The 17,790-nt window shown below is 36.6% G+C and overlaps 1 protein-coding gene across 1 annotated transcript; it reads left to right on the plus strand.

Annotated features, from left to right (window-relative positions):
- The first annotated feature begins 392 nt into the window (after positions 1-392).
- Positions 393-17,454, plus strand: LOC103708902 (B3 domain-containing transcription repressor VAL2-like). Its single transcript, XM_017843264.3, has 14 exons — positions 393-780; positions 2,688-2,769; positions 2,890-2,991; positions 3,131-3,268; positions 3,883-4,661; positions 4,819-4,915; positions 5,479-5,653; positions 7,215-7,291; positions 7,533-7,613; positions 7,767-7,955; positions 8,936-8,985; positions 10,196-10,309; positions 11,828-11,895; positions 16,412-17,454. The coding sequence occupies exons 1-14, from the start codon at positions 659-661 to the stop codon at positions 17,149-17,151; spliced, it is 2,814 nt and encodes a 937-aa protein (XP_017698753.2). The 5' UTR covers positions 393-658; the 3' UTR covers positions 17,152-17,454.
- The last annotated feature ends 336 nt before the right edge of the window (positions 17,455-17,790 follow it).

Consider the following 17,790-nt stretch of genomic DNA (forward strand, 5'->3'; position numbering starts at 1 on the left):
ACTGACAGGCGCTACAATGATGCATTAACTATAATATTTAATCATTGCTTCTAGTTTAGCTCTTTTTTTTCATATACAAGCGCGCTCTCTCTCTCTCTCTCACGGTTGGAGCTCAAGCTCGAGACACCGTGTTGGGTTGAGAGGGTCGAGTGGGGACAGGATTGTATCTTTCGCGCGAAAGAATGATTCGCCTTCCTTCGCGCGAATGCACCGTTGGATCGCGGATGAATGGACAGGCTCGGTTGCTTTGAGATGTGTGCTGAGGTCGCGAAAAAGATCGATCGTTGTTTGGGCGAAAGAGACAACCCGAACCCAGTTCGGGTGCGTGCATTTAAATTTTTCCCAGTCTCTTCTCTTTTCCTCTTTTATATATCGCGGTCGCCTCTCTCTTCTCCTAACGCACGCGACCGCTCACTTTCTTCTCTCTCTCGTCGTCGTCTCCTCTCCGCCGGCCGGAATTCCTCTCGCACCCCGATCTCGGCGTTGCGTCTGCCGAATACTTCTCTTCGAAGACTCTCTCGAACGTAGAGAGGAGTCCCAGCTTTCTACTGAGGAGGAGGAGGAGGAGGAGGTGGTTCTTCCGATATTGTTCGAAGCTCGTTCTTTTTGGGTTTCTTGTTCGAATTTTATTAACAAAGAGGGTTTCAAGGGGTTTGGAATGGGGTCAAAGCGCTGTATGAACACTGGGTGTGGGGCGACTGAGCCGGGAGGCGAGGGGGAGTGGAGGAAGGGCTGGGGGCTGAAATCGGGCGGATTTGCTACTCTCTGCGACAAGTGCGGGTATTCATATATCGTTTTCTTGGAGTCTTTGTGCTTAATTTGCGTCTCTTGTTTGATGTTACGCCTTGCCATCGTTATTGATGCTGTTGAGGTGTTCTTTTTTGGTAGTGGAATTCGGTTTTTGGGGGTTGTTACTCTGCGTTTAAGGAGATCATGGACAGGTTTATTGTTTGCATGAAATCTTGCTTTTGTGATGCTCGTGCTTTTGAGTTCTCGATAATTGCTTTTTTCTTAAAAAGAGAATGGTTTTTTAACCATTCTTTTCCGTTTTATTTAGTCACATTCAGTTGATAAAGTTCTTCAAGACTATATTTTAATGTTAATTTACTTCAATATTTTACTTGCAAGGATTTCTAATTTCATATAATTTGAGTTTTTGGTGCAATATTAGCGGGTCTTCTTTCTTTTGTTGTTTAATGATACATTCATCACTTAGATTAGATTTATCATGATTTTTTATGGTATATTATCTTTTGATTTTATTACTTCAACACCTGTGGAGTGTACGGGTTTATTTGTTGAAATATGTGATGAAACCATTGATTTGAAAGAAAAAAAATGGTGATTTTGTGCTGTAATTAGACTGGGGTTATTTTAGAAGTGGTTTGTGTTAAATTGATTTTATGATAACTGGAAGTGATGAAATGTACTATATGTTTCTCTTAGATGAAATATGCGATATGATAAAGTTTATTATAACAGATGTTAACGTTTTAGGATACCGTTGTTGATGCTTGCTTTTTGCGGTGAACTGATCACTTTCTGTAAGTAAAATGGTAAGGAGAATCTAAAGAAGGTCATGCCAAATAAACGATTTCCTTGTCAAAAACAATATGGAAGTTTTGTCAACTTTTCTAAGGCATAAACATATTTTCATAATTTGGATCTTTAACTTTCACCAGAAGTTTAAGGGCTCCTCCTCTCCTCCTTTGAAGTGCCACGCTTGTCCAAAAATATTGTGCACAAGTCAGATCAGATTAGAGGAATTGTTATTTCATAACTCTGCTATAACCAAAAAAAAAGAAGAAGAAAGAAACAAGGAAAGGACATACACAATTATTCACAATCTCGTTTCCCGTTGTAGTAACAATGCTTCAGATGTGTCTTGCCTAAACTAATTTTCCATTACTGTACTCTTTTATACAACTTAGAGAAAATATGGGATTCATCACGGTGGCTCCCTGAACATTGCAGTCTTTACTGTATACATTACTTTTCTGTTCTCTTTTTTTAACATCTTCGGCATTTTCCTGAAAAGCTGTCTCAACAAAGCCAAATCCATTATCACATGCCCAGGTAGTTGAGGCAAACAAGTTGTCTCTCAATCTAAGTATTTTTCTTTTAATGTTCTGGTAACCCCTGGAAAGCCATCATGTCTATTGATGTTATTAGGTAAAGGTATAAGCCGAATAATGGTGAGTGTGGGAGGAGCTGAAAAGTTGAAAGAGTCACATCACTCAGATTTTTATCATTAAGAAAATGCTGTCATTTTCATTGTAAGGGAACTGATTAAGATACCCAAGGCCTAAATGTGTCTTTTGCTTGAGATGTATCATTTAGTAGTTTCAAGGATAAAATTCAATACCATCCATGCTGCCATTGGAATACGGGATAAGAAAATTATCAGTTGAGCTTTATGTGCAGCTGATAATAGAAGAAAATGTAGACCTAGGGCATTGTGGCATCTAATTTGTGACAATTAATTATCCTCAAATATCTGATTAGGCTGTCAAAACATACTTAAATCAGATAGTAGATTTGCTGTTGATGTAATGATCATTATATGGCTGTTTTTCTTTTTAAAGTAGGTCAATTACATCGTCATGCTGTAGCTCTTGCTTGCAGCTACCATTCTGGTGCACTGCTACTATGCTCTGTTCTTAACAATTTATTGTCCCTTAATCTAGGATGGCATATGAACAATTAGTTTTCTGTGACAAGTTTCACTTAAATGAAACTGGCTGGAGGGACTGCATATTCTGTGGAAAGGTAAGACGGCTGCAAGTTTTTCTTTTTTTCTTTTTTGTTTTTATGATTAAACATGTTATCTTTGGCTTTGCCTTCTTGCTGTCTGGTAATTATATTGAAAGCTGAAACTGGTATATGCAGCAGCTACATTGTGGATGTATTGCTTCAAAGTCATCATTTGATCTACTTGACAGTGGGGGAGTACAGTGTATTAGCTGCATGAAGAATTCTAAATGTGAATCTGTAAGATCATTTGTTTTTGTATTGTAGACTTGCATATATGTGTTGGGTTACACTTTTGATGTTTGTGTTACATGCTCTCTTGAGTTTTGGCATGTGGGACCATGTATGAATTGACCTGAGCTAACCATGTCTGATGCAGATTGCCATGCTCCATCATTCACCACCATCGCTACCATCAGGTTGTTGGATCTTATTCATGTTGGCTCTTAGAATCCCAGGTGGAAGCTTTCAGGGAATTGACAAAATAAATAGAATTATATTTGTGACTGTAAGAATGGTATAGTGTTCTCCATTAAAAATTAAATGCGCGCCACAATGTTATCATGTTACTGGTTGACTATATATTATTGTCAGATCATCAGTTTAATAAGGGGGTCAGACATAAAATGTCTTATCTATTAGATGTGTTTCACAGTTTCAAACTGTCATGTAGGATCCACCTATGCTGTATTGTTCTATACATTTTCACACATAACATTTAGCTATCAAAAATTATTTGTGTTGGTAAATGGAATTGGTTCTATTCATTACTCATTCGACATATCCAGTCTACTTATTAAAGGAACATTTGATTTAGTAAGGCCAACTTGATGCATCCTGTTATGTAAGAGAGAGGGAGTACAAATTCAATGCTTCCTGTCATTCAGTATCTGGTGAATAATTGAAGACATTTGGTTTTAAGTTCCAACTTTTGTACTTGGTTCTATTATCATAATTTGGACAATCTCAATGTTATGCTACATCCACTTTTTCATATATATCATTTTTTTTTTGAGAAGAATTTACATATTTATCATCAGATATTTGATTTTGTTTATGAACTATGAGTGTTGGAATACATAAATATTTTTGTCTCCAATCATTTACTCTAACTTATCGAAAATTTACCAGGCACATATTCCTTGTGAAGTTATCCAAGAGCTTTTGCCTCAACCTCCTCCCATTGTTCTTGCTCCCTCTTCCATGAGCCCTATGGATGAAAAGAAGGGGAATGATTTTGTTGCAAGATTAACAATTAATGCTGGTGAACTGCAGCATACTTCCACTAATGGTGAAAGGGATAATTATACCAGAGATAAGGGCAATGACATACAATTGGGAAGCAGAACTGAGGGTGATGGACACAGCATTTTGGTCTTAGCCCAAAGAGAGAGCATAAATGGATCATTTGGGCACATAAAAAGGGAGCAAGTTGCTTTTCATCTTGGAGAGAAGGGAAGTTCATGTTTCACAAATAAAAATGATGGTCCTATAGGGTCTTCTCTGGTTATCAATAAAGGTGACAGAAATGATACTGTGTCAGATAAAATTATATATGAGTCACTAGCCCATGCATGCCTGAGCATAAGTTTAGGGACTTCAAACTCTGGCAACATGACCGCTTGTCTTAATTCGAAAAATCCGCAGATTACATTTCCACTTTCTAATACACTTACTGGAGGAAGGCAGCAGGATAAAGTACTATCTGCCTTTCAACAAGTGCAGAGGTCCCACCATTTTCTGCCTATGCCACTGAGGACAAGCAGTGGCACTGATTCAGAAGCATCAAAAGAAATATTTTCAGGTATGAGTGTTGCAAGGCCACCTGGTGAGGGAAGGGTCCGGAATCAATTGCTTCCACGTTATTGGCCAAGGATCACTGACCAAGAACTACGTCAAATATCTGGAGAGTATCCACAACTTTTTTTCTTTAATTCTGAACTAAAATATGTTTCTGCTTGCTGGTAGATTGGTTCGATGTTCAAAGCACTTGTCCAGTGGTCCTTGTTATTTTGCATTTTCCCTCTACTACCTTTACTATTTCATTCCATAACTTTGCTTCCTAAGTTCAAACTCTACGATTGTGCCATTATTCGAGAAGATCCTAAGTGCCAGTGATGCAGGTCGGATTGGTCGCTTAGTCCTGCCTAAAGCATGCGCAGAAGTAAGCTCTCCAAGTTTGCTCGAAACCATTTATGTGGCTTTCCAGTACATCAGAAGAAAATATTGATATTAAAAATTAGTTCAGATATGTATACCTGATAATAAGCTCAACCTTTTGTTTTCCCTTGTGATTGATTTGCCTTCTGCTTTATGAAGATGTGCAAAAGTGCATTAGAGGTACTAGCTTTCCTGGTTAGTCAATGCATTTAATACTGTTTCATGGAATTGTCATCAGCCACCATATCAAAAGAGTAGAGTCATTAGGTTGGTTGATCTGTTGCTGTGAAAGCATGCAGCACTATGATTCATCAAAAACCTCTTGCTTGCACTAAATCAGAGCATCTTGCATACAGGATGTACCACATGAATACTTGCATTCTAAAAAGTTGAAATTTCTCTGTTCTCACTTGCATACTTAATGCTGATGCCTTCACTAGCTATTTATATCTGTTTGTTTTGTTCTGCATGTTCTAGTTTTATGGCTTGTGATACTATATCTAAATTCCTCCTTCGAAAGATTCTTTATTTGAGGTTTACATCATTTTGTATGAATATTTTATGCAGGCATATTTTCCTCCTATTTCTCAACCGGAAGGTCTTCCACTAAAGATTCAAGATGTGAAAGGAAAAGAATGGGTTCTTCAATTCAGATTTTGGCCAAATAACAATAGCAGAATGTACGTCTTAGAAGGTGTCACTCCATGCATACAGTCAATGCAATTACAAGCTGGTGACACAGGTAGCATATGTAGCTGCATTTGATGAAATCATGTTTATTACATCACCAAATTATGCATGTGCTGTCAGTTCATCTTTTACTAAAATTATTGTGACAAGCAAGAGCGAAAATGTCAGACTGGAACATTTAAAAGGCTTTGCATATATAATCTCATGCTTGAAATGAAACATCATATGTATCTTTTGACTTCCTTATCTCAAGTTCAACTTTATGAAGCAAGATATCTTCAGAGATAGGTGTCCTACAGACTTGAGTTTCAGGAAAATATGGTTATAATGCCATACATGATCAACTCATCCAGTTTAAAACCATAAAGAAGCTTTGCATATAATCTCTCATTTGGATTAGGAAAAAAACAGAGAATTTCTTTACTTCACTCTCAAAAATTTACGTTTACAGAGCTGCTTGGATCATATACCATAATCTGGTTCTGCATTACTTAAAAGAAGAATATTCGGCAAAATGCGGTGCTGAGACTTGAACTTGGGACACCCAGATCGCCATCAATGAGAAAACTTTTCAAGCTTCAAGTATCATGTCATTAAGGCATCAGTTACAATGAAAAGCAACATCTCCATCTTGCTTGAGCTTTAGAGTACTTCTTATATCATCTGGCTCACCTAAATGGTCCAATATTTTGACTTGTTTCAATGGCATTATCACCTTTTCAGTTGAATACTCAATTTGCTTTTACTAAAATTATCATGAGCAATTCTTAGCAATTTCTTCATGCTTCACATAACTCTAGGTGCACACTCAGTTGCAGTGCAGCTATTCTGCTATAGGCTCGATGGAGATGTGCTTTCAAAATATATCATTGATATCCATAGGTTATTGCAAGGAAGTATTTGCATGAGGATCTTTTTTCTCAATTTTTTGATCATATGAATTGATAAATGAATTAAACACATTTTTGAGAGTATTGTAGTAACATTTTGGGATATGTCAAATTTTTACTAGTTCCTATTTCAACATCCAAATTGATCAACAAAACTTTATCCTCTTGTCTGTCATTTCTCAATTTTATTTCTTTTGATTGTATGACTCTGTATGCTCTATTTCTATTCTAGTTTGTTCTATTTATTGGCTGCATATAAAGGTCTTAACAATAACATGGGGAGAAGATAAACAAAACTGCAATAGTTCTATGTCATGCACCATTGTTTTATAGCTTATTTTGTACAAGTGAAATTTTGATAAATTATATCTCCTAACAGCTAATTTTCTTTCATGTAGTTTTGTCCTGTCAAATGCTGACCTGTATTTTTTTTGTAACAACCTAGACATACACACGCATTCTTTTCAGCAAGAGATGGTATTTGAAGTGGAAAGTACATTGCTTTAATTATATTGTCACTTGTAACTATTTAAGTAGCTCATATATGCTGCATGACATTTAGCATCAATGTGGAGAATTTTCTCATCGAGCTTATTGTGTTAAATAAATAAGTTTTTCTTGCACATGATTTTTCTCCATCTTTTGCTAAATCTAAAATCCGACTTATGGTGTGATATCCAGGCATATAACTTTCTTGCTACTTCTCTTCCTTATGTTTAACAGTAATTTTCAGCCGAATAGATCCTGAAGGAAAACTTGTAATGGGATTTCGAAAGGCAACAAATTCTGTTTCCTTGCAGGTAAGAAGCTTCCTAGGAATTTTTTTCTTTCTTGATCATGAATACTGCATGATGCAGGCTTCATGTCTAAGAATATGCACTGTTTTTTCATTATTGTAATCTAGCCTTCTCTGTCTTTTGAGTCTGTTACGTAGTTTGCAAACTATTTTATTTCTTATTTGAGAGGGTAACACTATGTGGAAATAGCATAAAAAATTGTTAGCGGAACTTTGATCTTGATTTTTATTAATGATTGAAGCAGGATTCACAAATTTCTGCCTTTGCTAGTGGTGCCATTGGCAATGAAGCTTTCTTTTCAGGAGTTATTGAGAACCTGCCTATAGTAAGTGGTTACTCTGAACTCCAATTTATGAAGGGAACTACAGGTTGAAACTTCAGCACTTCATATTATCATGTAAATTCAACTTAATAGTATGTTAGATGATATAAGACAGATAAGCCTGGAGGCCAATCAAATGATGGATTGTGTTTACAGCCTTTATTAGCTCTTGAGAAGAAAAGAAGCCGGAATATTGGATCCAAAAGCAAGAGGCTCCTTATGGAGAATGAAGATGCTTTCGAGCTGAAACTTACATGGGAGGAGGCCCAAGATTTGCTACGTCCGCCTCCGAGTGTCAAGCCTAGCATTGTTATGATTGAGGATCATGAATTTGAAGAATATGAAGTAAGTTAATAGTTTTTAAACATCAGTCTGTTAGTTATCCGGTTCTCTGGTGCATTCGTTCGCAATGTAATTCTGGTCATGCCCATTGTTGTGTCATGCTTTTTAGCTCCCTGTGGTGCTGTTTATACATGACATTTCACACTATGAATTTGCTCTCTCTTTTTTTCATTTCCTTTGCTACCAATGTATGAACTGAATCAGCAACATTTGTTGGATCTAACTAGTCCAACTAATTTAATTTTGCAACAGATTCCATTTCCTATTTTCATGTTTTTGCATAACTAGATGACCCTTGATGTGCTAGATTTCCATTTGTTTCTTTTCTTTTTTCTTTTTTTTTTTTTGCCTATTTTCCCAAATCAAATCAGCATTTTACTTTCCACAAGTTTTGTTAGAACAGTAAACTTACCTAGAAATTTATTTATGGGAGCTTTGTTTAGATATCATAGACTTTTTCATTCAAAAGCAGGGATTGGTTGGCTCTTGATTGATTTACTTCAGAGGCAAGTTATTTTGTTGGTTAGATAATGATAGGTGGTTCATATTAGATAGGCTGAGAGGTATCATTTTGTCCATCTTGAAACTAGGATTTGACAATGCTATTTGGCTACCGGTAACTGTAATGTATGCATGTTTTCATTTTATTGTTAATAATCAAAGTATTTTTAAGTATTAATTTGAATTTGAGGAGCATAAATTGGAAAGAATGCTTCTTTTGGGAAGATTTTAGCAAATCCTTCCAAATGAAAATACATGACAAGTCATCTAAAACTAGAAGCTCCGTCGTATATTAGGAACTGCTAGATCTGGTTTAATGTTGTGTCGTGATCAAAGTTGTGGGTTCTCGGATTCAGGTTATGCATTATTTGTTTTTAGCTGATAAGATTTGGATTTTACCCCTCTAGATTTATCTAGTCTTTCTAGCTACTTCTACATACGCCTAATTTCTATCTCTGATCTGTTGTATTGCTGTTATTCAGGATCCCCCAGTTTTTGGAAAGAGAACTATTTTCACAGTCCGAGCATCTGGGTAATGATGTTTTCAGGCAGCAACAGCTTATTCTCTTGAATGTGTTTGTACTTTGTACATATGTACTTATGAAATAGAAAAATAAGCTGAATAGTCCTTTTATTTGAGGGATAAATAAACAGTGTAGTCATGATAATGCTACCATGATTAACAATCATACAATTACACTTAATTATACAGTTCCGCAGAATTGGCTGCAAGTTTATCTTCTCATCACTCATGTTTCAAGCATCAGTAGGAGTTTGATGAGGTTATTAGCACACAGGATATCCTTCCATTTTGCATTGTGTAATTCTTAAAATAATCAAAACAAGGAAAGATAAGTTTGCAAGTTGTGTTCTCATGTAGAGGTGTGGGTAACACAGACAGTCCTAAGGCATAAGTTTCTTTGTGATGGAGAATCCATTTATCAAGATGATCGAAATATTTGAATATTTGCGTCCAATTGCAATCCTCTTTCTGAGCTAGCTCTAGATCCTCTTAAATGGTCTTTTCTTGAGTTTTAGAACTTAAAAGATGGCATATCAAATGCAAAAGGCCATTTCTCGTTTCCTTTGACCGCACTATATACATACATACACACATGCACACACACACACATATATATATATATATATATGTATGCATATGTATATGTATATGTATGTATGTGTATATATATATGTATTTACTCATGCACTGGAAAAGCAGTATTAGTAATATTTGTTCTACTATTATGCTATCTAATTAAGATAAAATAATGACCTGGTACAAGTAAGCAGCTTGCATGCCAAGCTTGAAGTTGTAAGCAATTTTCTAGATTTTGGACTTCAGCAATAACAAGATTTATAAGTGAAAACTGTCTTTTGAGTTTTAAGAACGTCTAGTGGACTTTAGGTTGAAATCAGATTAGCCTTGCCCATGCACCAACCGCCCACCAGCATATGTTTTAACAGTGATTACAATACATGCATGCATACACACATTCGTACATATGTATGCACTTGCATGCAAACGCTACTTACGACTTTAAGATTGCCATGTAAGCCCCTTGGTTGTACCTAATCATTCAAGATCTGGTTAAGATAGCATTTAGTGGCCTAAAATGTAACTCTAGGTGATATTGCTTTCCAATACTTTTCAGTTCAGTTAGTTGTAACTTGATGATACCATGCTTTCAGAACAAAGAAACTCTTCTTCTTGGATCTTATGTTGATTGTTATAATTTCAGGGGACATGATCAATGGGTTCAATGTGATAACTGTTTCAAATGGCGTAGGTTGCCTGTGGATGTTCTTCTTCCCTCAAAGTGGACGTGTACTGACAACAAATGGGATCCAAAAAGGTCAGCATGAAATATTTTTGCCAACAAAGTGTTCTTTATTCCCAAATCCTACTCTAGCCCGTTCCATACTCATTAGCCCACTATTACTTTGGGAAGGGAGAGAGATACCTTAGCATGGATGGAGGGAGGCAGGAAGGAAGGGGGGATTTAGGCATTATCACAAGCCAGGGCTGTCAAATGAACAGGCTGTTTGTGAGCAACTTGTGTTTGCCCGAAATTTAGCCCGAAATGGGCTTGCTCGGTTCGGAAATGAGCTGAATACAACTTATAATTTTGATCTCAATATGTAGAGAAGCTGAACATGTGCTAGCTGTAAGTCGCTCATGTTTGGCTCGATACAAATTGAAATAAATAAATAAAAGTTAATTTATTTATGTCTTTTTGAAAATCATTATATAAATGAGTAGTTCTGAAATAGCATAAAAATAATAAATAAAAAAAAATCATCAGTGTGACCTTTTATGAGAATTGTCTTGTTTTATCATTTAAAATATAACTCTTGTATTTTGCAACCACCTCGGGCTTAAAATTTAGAGTTGATGGTTATGTTGGAGCTTAGATGGGGTTAAGATATCTAGCACTGACCCTAACCCAAATTCTTGGACCCATGAGCAGATTACCCCGCCTTTGTTCTTCTTTCTTCCATCAATGTCCTCTCCCTCTATTCCTCCCTCTCTTTCTCAAATTTTATTGAAGGAAACTCCTCAATCCACGTCACTATTTCCCAAATCCACTGCCTTCTAATGCCCGATCTTGATGTGTGGCTGATTTTGATCATCACTGGCCCATCCTTGTTGGCACTATCTTGTCTTCTCCATGTCGAGCTTATCTTTTAGCCTGCATCATTTATAACATTGGAGTTAACCAACATTGGCATCACCAAATACATCAGAATCAGCAAATTCACCTTTTTTGGCCACTTGCTCACCCCAAGAGTGCTCCTTTGCCTCCTTCTTTGTGTGTGTGTGTGTGTGTGTTTGTGAGCCTGGCATGTCCAATTGAGCAAGGCCCGAACTCAGCCTCTGGCTCAGTTCAAGCTTGAGCAGAGCTTGAGCTGGCCTGTTAACAAGCTGAGCTTAAGCCTGCTCTAGCTGTCTTATGTTTGGCTTATTTCTATCACAAGCAATATGTATTTACACCCATTTTCTTTTATTATATTTTTCACAAGGGATATGTACTGTTAAAAAAATAGGTTTATGTATTATTATCCATTTTAATAATAAAACTGGTATCCTAGCCTAAGAATTAATTTTCCCGCTGAGAGGTCTAAGATGTTTGATTTTAATCATCACACTATTTTTTTGATGCATGATTTTTTTTTAAAAAAAATATTCTGCCTTTTCTTATTTTGTGGTCATGTAGTTTATTTTTATTTTTTAACACCATATGTAAATCTTTGCCATTCTCCTGATAATGCGGGACATACTTAAAATATAACTAGGAATTTAGTCAATTATCCCTTCTTCGAGTTTACACTGATAACAGTTTTCTTTACCATTTTTTCCTGTATTTCTGCAGATCTTCATGTTCAGTACCAAATGAAATAAGCCCAACTGAGATGCAAAATCTTCTCCAGCAGAATGCAGGTGTGCGATCTCTTTTGGAACAATTAACAAAACTAGTTGGCTAGGATGTAAAGTAGCACACCAACTCAATTTAAAGTCAATGCAACTGTGCTAATGTTTAATGAATTCTTAATGAACTTCTAGTACATGCTACTAGTGCTAGGGACTATTTGGCTCTCTCTGTTATAGAGAGCACTCGATTAACATGGAGCTGTTGTATTGCATCATGGTGTTATATTGAGGAAGCTCTTCAACTTCAGCAACAATAAAAATATATTTCAAATAGAGCATGAAGAAAATGATTCAAAGTGATATTGGTTTAGTTAAAAGCCTAACAATAACATATTGTTGCTAATTAAATACATGACTATTTTACAATATAATGGCAAGAATGAGTGTGGTCAATATTTGTGTCAGAAAACTGGGTATTTGGTTATCAAAACACAACTAGAACCAAAATCATAATAGGAAACTTAGTCCTAACTGTTTGAAAGAAAAATATTTTTAAAATCATTACAACCTTATCAGGAGGGCTTACTATTACCCACGGACCCGTATCGGACCCTCCTAAGGCCCGACCGGACCCATATGCCTACGGTTCAGATATGAGCCTAAAGATGGATGCATGAAATTATTCATGACCAGGTAAGATCTACTAAAAATTTAACCTACTTGGATCGAACCAAGCCTGGTCATAAATTATGTTAGGATGTTAATTTATCCAGTCTTGATGTTTACTTGGTATATAATGTTTTAGTTTTACTTTGTATCTCTCACATTTCTTATGAAACTTATTAATTATAAATGAGGCTAAGTTATCAGTGATTATTTTGAGGGAACAAAGGGAATTGGATTTTCCAGATAATAGTACCTACTTGACTCCAAGATGCAGCCTCGTCCAACCCAACCCAGACCTGAATCATACCTGATTCAACATGAACCTAGTCCTTACCCAACCCGGTCTCTAATCATCCTACCCAATATGGACCAGACCCAATTCATGGATGTGCAGGGTTAGGGATTGCAATCAGCACTGAATCTTGCATAGGTAGGGTTTCCATCTCTTTCTGCTGAACGAGTCGCTTGACCCACCCTCCACTCTCCCAAAGGATTCAGGTTCAGGCTGGAAGGTAACCAGAGGTTCTGGAACTGATCTGTCCCAATTGGACCTTTACTTACTACCTTCCTCATTTTCGTTCTTAGGGTCCTATTACCCTCCCTAAAGATGATTATTAATATGTGTAAGTTTCTGGTCATAGGCTATCGTTATGTTTTCATTGTGAACATTAGAGGTATTGATATCTTGTTACTGGTTTCAAACCCCTTTATATAAAAATTATGAAATAAAGGACAATACTGAATATATGATGTTTACCTATTATTTAGTGGTACAATTATGAGATAAATTACAATGATTATACTAACATCTTGTGTGATTCTAAATACTACCATTTTTGATAATTTCATCGATCAATGGGAAGGTCATCTAATCTGATAAATTGTAGTCTGCTTTCCCGTGAAATGGCTTGTATATATTTAAGGTTTAGGGCTATATTGGTTTTCAGCATTATCTAATTTTGGTAGCCTTGAATTCCTGTGGACATTGTGCAATTTGCATGCATCATGACCAAGTTACACTTCTTAATGATTCTAAATCAAAAGGCAAAACAAATGAAAGAAAATATTATATCAACATATAGAATTATGTATGTTATGTATGCTGGATATTGTTGACCCTCTCCTTGACAATTTAAGCTTTTTGCGTCAATTGGTTAGTTAACATGGTATCGGAGCTCAGGTTTGTTGGAAGTGATGAATTCAAATCTTCTAGTTCAATTATTTATTTAGTTATCCCTGACTGTTTGTTGTCCTACTTCTTCTGTTGGGGGTTGGGGGGGGGGGGGGGTTAAGTATGATATATATTGCTGACCCTTCTCTATTAGCTTGAGCTTTTGGGATCAATTGGTTAGTTAATAATGTATATAAATTATACATGCTAAAATAGCTGAAAAACATTTTGCTTAAGTGGTTGAAGATTGTTTTCAATAATCAAGGGGTCTTGTCCTGCTAGAGCCGCAGATTCTTATTTATGTTTCTAATATTGCCAGAAATTGCACTTTTGGTGGCCTTTCCGTCTTAACAGGAAGCATGCTTGTAATACTTGTCAAATTAATTAATTTGTTATTTAATGTTAAAACTTATATCTTTCTTTGCTATTTGTGTTATCTGCATCCCATAACTAGGTAGGATGTTTAGTTAGGTTTTGCAAGCCATGAAATCTCTAGAAGTGGTAGGCCAGCAAAGACTCATTTATGCTCATCACTCAAATTTATAGCCATTATTATGTTTCCATGCATTGTTATAACAAAGTATGATGGTGATGGTTGCCTTCTCACAGTGGATAAACTTCTAGTAGGCTAGGTGGGTAAGCCTTGCATCTGTGTACCAATCATTGAAGTATGCAAAATTTCTCACCTTCATGTACCAAAACAGGGTCAATTTCTCAAGTCTAAAGATGAAGTATCTTAAAGAATTTAATAATCTGATGTAAGACAAAATTAGGCTTTGGAATGAACATGGCAGGGATGGGAATTTGTGAAGCAGAACAACTTGGATAAAGTTACTTTTTTTGAGACTGAAGAAATCAGAAGAGAAACAAGAACACAGGGAATTAATTGATAGAAAAAAAAACTTACTTTCTTAATCATTTACCAAAAGTTCAGAATTTTTGCCTAAAGTAAATCAATTATATAGTTTCATTAAGTCATGATGCATGGAGGAAGCTAAGATGGAAATTTTGAGAAATTTATGAGAATGTAAATTAACATTTCAAAAACTATGCGAGCTTATTTTTGCATATACATCCTAAATATATCATTACTTTTTATATTTTTTAACTAACTTTAGTATATCTTGTTATTGTGCTGATTGAGATTATAACAACCGAAAGTGAAGTAAAATTAAATTTGAAAATCAATATTTTAAAGTACAATAAAATATGATATCTCAATCACTATACCTTGGAGAATTTTAGAAGATGAGAACGATTACCCAATGCAGGATTTTACCAAATATTGCAGATTTTTTAATTTTCTGATATTTATATTAGTTTAGTAGCCATGGGATTTGTAATTTTATTGTCTGGATTCAGTATCTTTCTTTGAAACATGATCTTCCCTATCCATTGGTGTGTCTGTATCTGCACATGTCTGTATGAGTGCAGATGTCTACTGTATATACATATTTACATATATGTATGTATGTATTCATATGCATATATGTGTATATGTATGTACTTACGTATATATGCATGTATATATGTGGTAGAGATATAAATTTTGTGAATTTGTTCTATGAAGGCATGACAAACTTATCTCCCGGTCAAGTAAAACTAACTAATGCAATACATGAGAGGTAGAATCATCATTTCCTAGGAGGATCAAGTTACACACCTCATGCAACTTGTGTAATACGCATGTGCGTGCATTATGTGCTTGCATGCATATGCGCCTATGTATGTGCGTGCATGCGGATGCATGTGGGTGCGTACGTATATAATAGGGGTGGCAATGGATTGGGTCAAATAGAAGGTAGGTCAGAAAACTCTCAGCTTATGCCCAACCTATTTATAATTGGGTTGAGAAGCACAAAGCCATGCCTAACCTGCCAACCTAGTTATGCCTTCATTTATTAACCGTTTATCTTAAACAATGAAAAAGAAAAAAGCACCAAGAGGAGGAGACATGTAACTGAATATTTAAATAAAGTGAGAGCGAGGAGAGGAAATTAAAGAGGAGAAAATGTGATAAATGTTGAACACCTTCTCTTTATTTTTTTAATAATAATTCATGAATTGCACTACCTTCTTTATCACTTGACCAAAATTTTGACTGGCCTATAACTTTCCACACTACAACCACTAACCTAGGGGCCTAGGATTGGTTTTAAGTGCTTCTCCAACCCATGGTGACCCATTGTGTTTGGGATGAAACCTATACCCAACCCATTTACACTGGGTTGATTTTGGTCAACCTGAATCTGTTGATTTCATGCCAGTTCAGGCTGGTTGGTTGGATTAGAAATTGCCACATCTAATATATATGTATAACCATCAAGCTTTTTCCCAACTATTTATAATTTAGGGGCACCTTCAATTATTCCAAGCTTTTCCATACCTCTTTGTACTACTTCCATCCATGTCATTTTATGTTTTCCCTCTTAAATTTCTTTGACAGATGAAAGTGTTCCTTCTTATCAGAATGTCCTCAAATTTTTGTTGTATATGCCCTTACCATTATTATCAGTTCTAAATCACGCTGTCCTTAATTGGTGCAAGTCTTACAGCTTCTCTAATATAATCATTCCTCTTGTTCATTGTTCTTATTTTTATATTACATTTGTCTCAATATCGTATTTGGTTTTCTCTAAGATCACATGCGATTTATATCCTGATTTTCTTTTTTCTAGTTGGCTATGTCAACTATGTTTTAAAATATAATGGCCTGAATCCTTCATGTCTTCTCGAAATTCTTTTCAGAGATGAGAAGGCAGAGGATTGCTGCAAGTTCCAAACAAAGTCCTCCAGATCTTGAGGCATCTACTTCTGAACCCCTGGGCATTGGTGCAGCCCCTTCAGATAACAGGAACCAAGCAACAACCCGGGCTGCAACTACCACCAAGCACCCGCGGCACCGTCCTGGATGCACGTGCATTGTGTGCATCCAGCCACCGAGTGGCAAGGGCCCCAAGCACAAGCCCACATGCATGTGCAATGTTTGTATGACTGTCAAGCGCCGCTTTGCTACGCTTATGATGCGAAAGAAGAAGCGCCAGTCCGAGCAAGAAGAAGCTGAGTCCCACAAGAGACTCTTATGGAGCAGCAATGAAGAAACTGAAGCACATGGCTCTTTCAAGTGTGTTCCTTTTCAGGAGAATGCTACTGAGAGGCTTGAAATGAGTAAGGGATACCTGGACCTGAATTGCCACCCAGAGCATGAGGGCTTTACTCAATCTGGTCCGGCCCGTGTCAGCATGATGAGCCTTCTTCAGGAGGCCGGTCGTCCTCTGGATGCATATCTGAAGCAGAATGGACTTGCAAGCTTGGCATGCGAGCAACAACCGAGCTCAAACATCCAAACATTGCCGCAGGTCTCTGGAGAGAGGGAGGGAAGGACCCCTGATGAAAGCCACCTCTCTTCACCATGTCAGGAGCGGGGCAGTGTCAATGCCGATGAAGGAGATCACAAACCTGACCAAGTCCAGAATGATACTGCTTGAAATTTTGCCTCTTTCTTTATACTGTTTAGTGACCGTCCAATGAGCCGAATTAGAGGATAAAATGGGTTTTAGCGTGTGCTATGTTGGTCTTTTTTTTTAATAAGCAGAGCATCACCTTTTCTTGCTGCATACGTTTGTTGGTTTTGGCTGAGGAGAATCTCCTCAAGTTGAGAAGTGGAGCCATCCACTGCAGCTCGGAAATGCTGCACTTGTAAGGGTCCAAATTTAATCAAATCAAATCCAATCATAGTATTGTCCATGGCCAGTCCTAAAAGAATTCCTACTACAGTTATCTTTTAGTTACACATGGATCATAAGTCAGCTCCTTTTTGATATCATTTGTAACGTCCGGTTTTTATCCATTGGTCTATTATAAGATCAAAGAGTTTTCCAGTGCACAATTGATGCAGAACTGGATATTTGCCTGCACGTGTTCTCATAGTGCAATCTTGTTGATAAAAACTATTCATCCGCAAAAGATCTGATTTATTTTAGTCCTCTGTGTGCAACCCAACATTTACTTGCAAGAATTGTGCAGCTATCTAGGAATTTGAGCCTACCATATGCCATTATTTAACAAGCAGGGAGAGAGATTGTGATAACGGAACCTTGAATGAACCATTTAAAGAGGTGCAACCC

The sequence above is a fragment of the Phoenix dactylifera genome, chromosome 12, assembly GCF_009389715.1.
Source record: "Phoenix dactylifera cultivar Barhee BC4 chromosome 12, palm_55x_up_171113_PBpolish2nd_filt_p, whole genome shotgun sequence".
Classification (NCBI taxonomy): domain Eukaryota; kingdom Viridiplantae; phylum Streptophyta; class Magnoliopsida; order Arecales; family Arecaceae; genus Phoenix; species Phoenix dactylifera.

Coding starts and splice junctions, on each gene's coding strand:
- LOC103708902 (XM_017843264.3), top strand. CDS start 659: ATGGGGTCAAAGCGCTGTATGAACACTGGGTGTGGGGCGACTGAGCCG. Junction 3,269..3,882: donor TATTTGTGACTGTAAGAATG/GTATAGTGTTCT, acceptor AAAATTTACCAG/GCACATATTCCTTGTGAAGT. Junction 7,614..7,766: donor TTATTGAGAACCTGCCTATA/GTAAGTGGTTAC, acceptor TTGTGTTTACAG/CCTTTATTAGCTCTTGAGAA.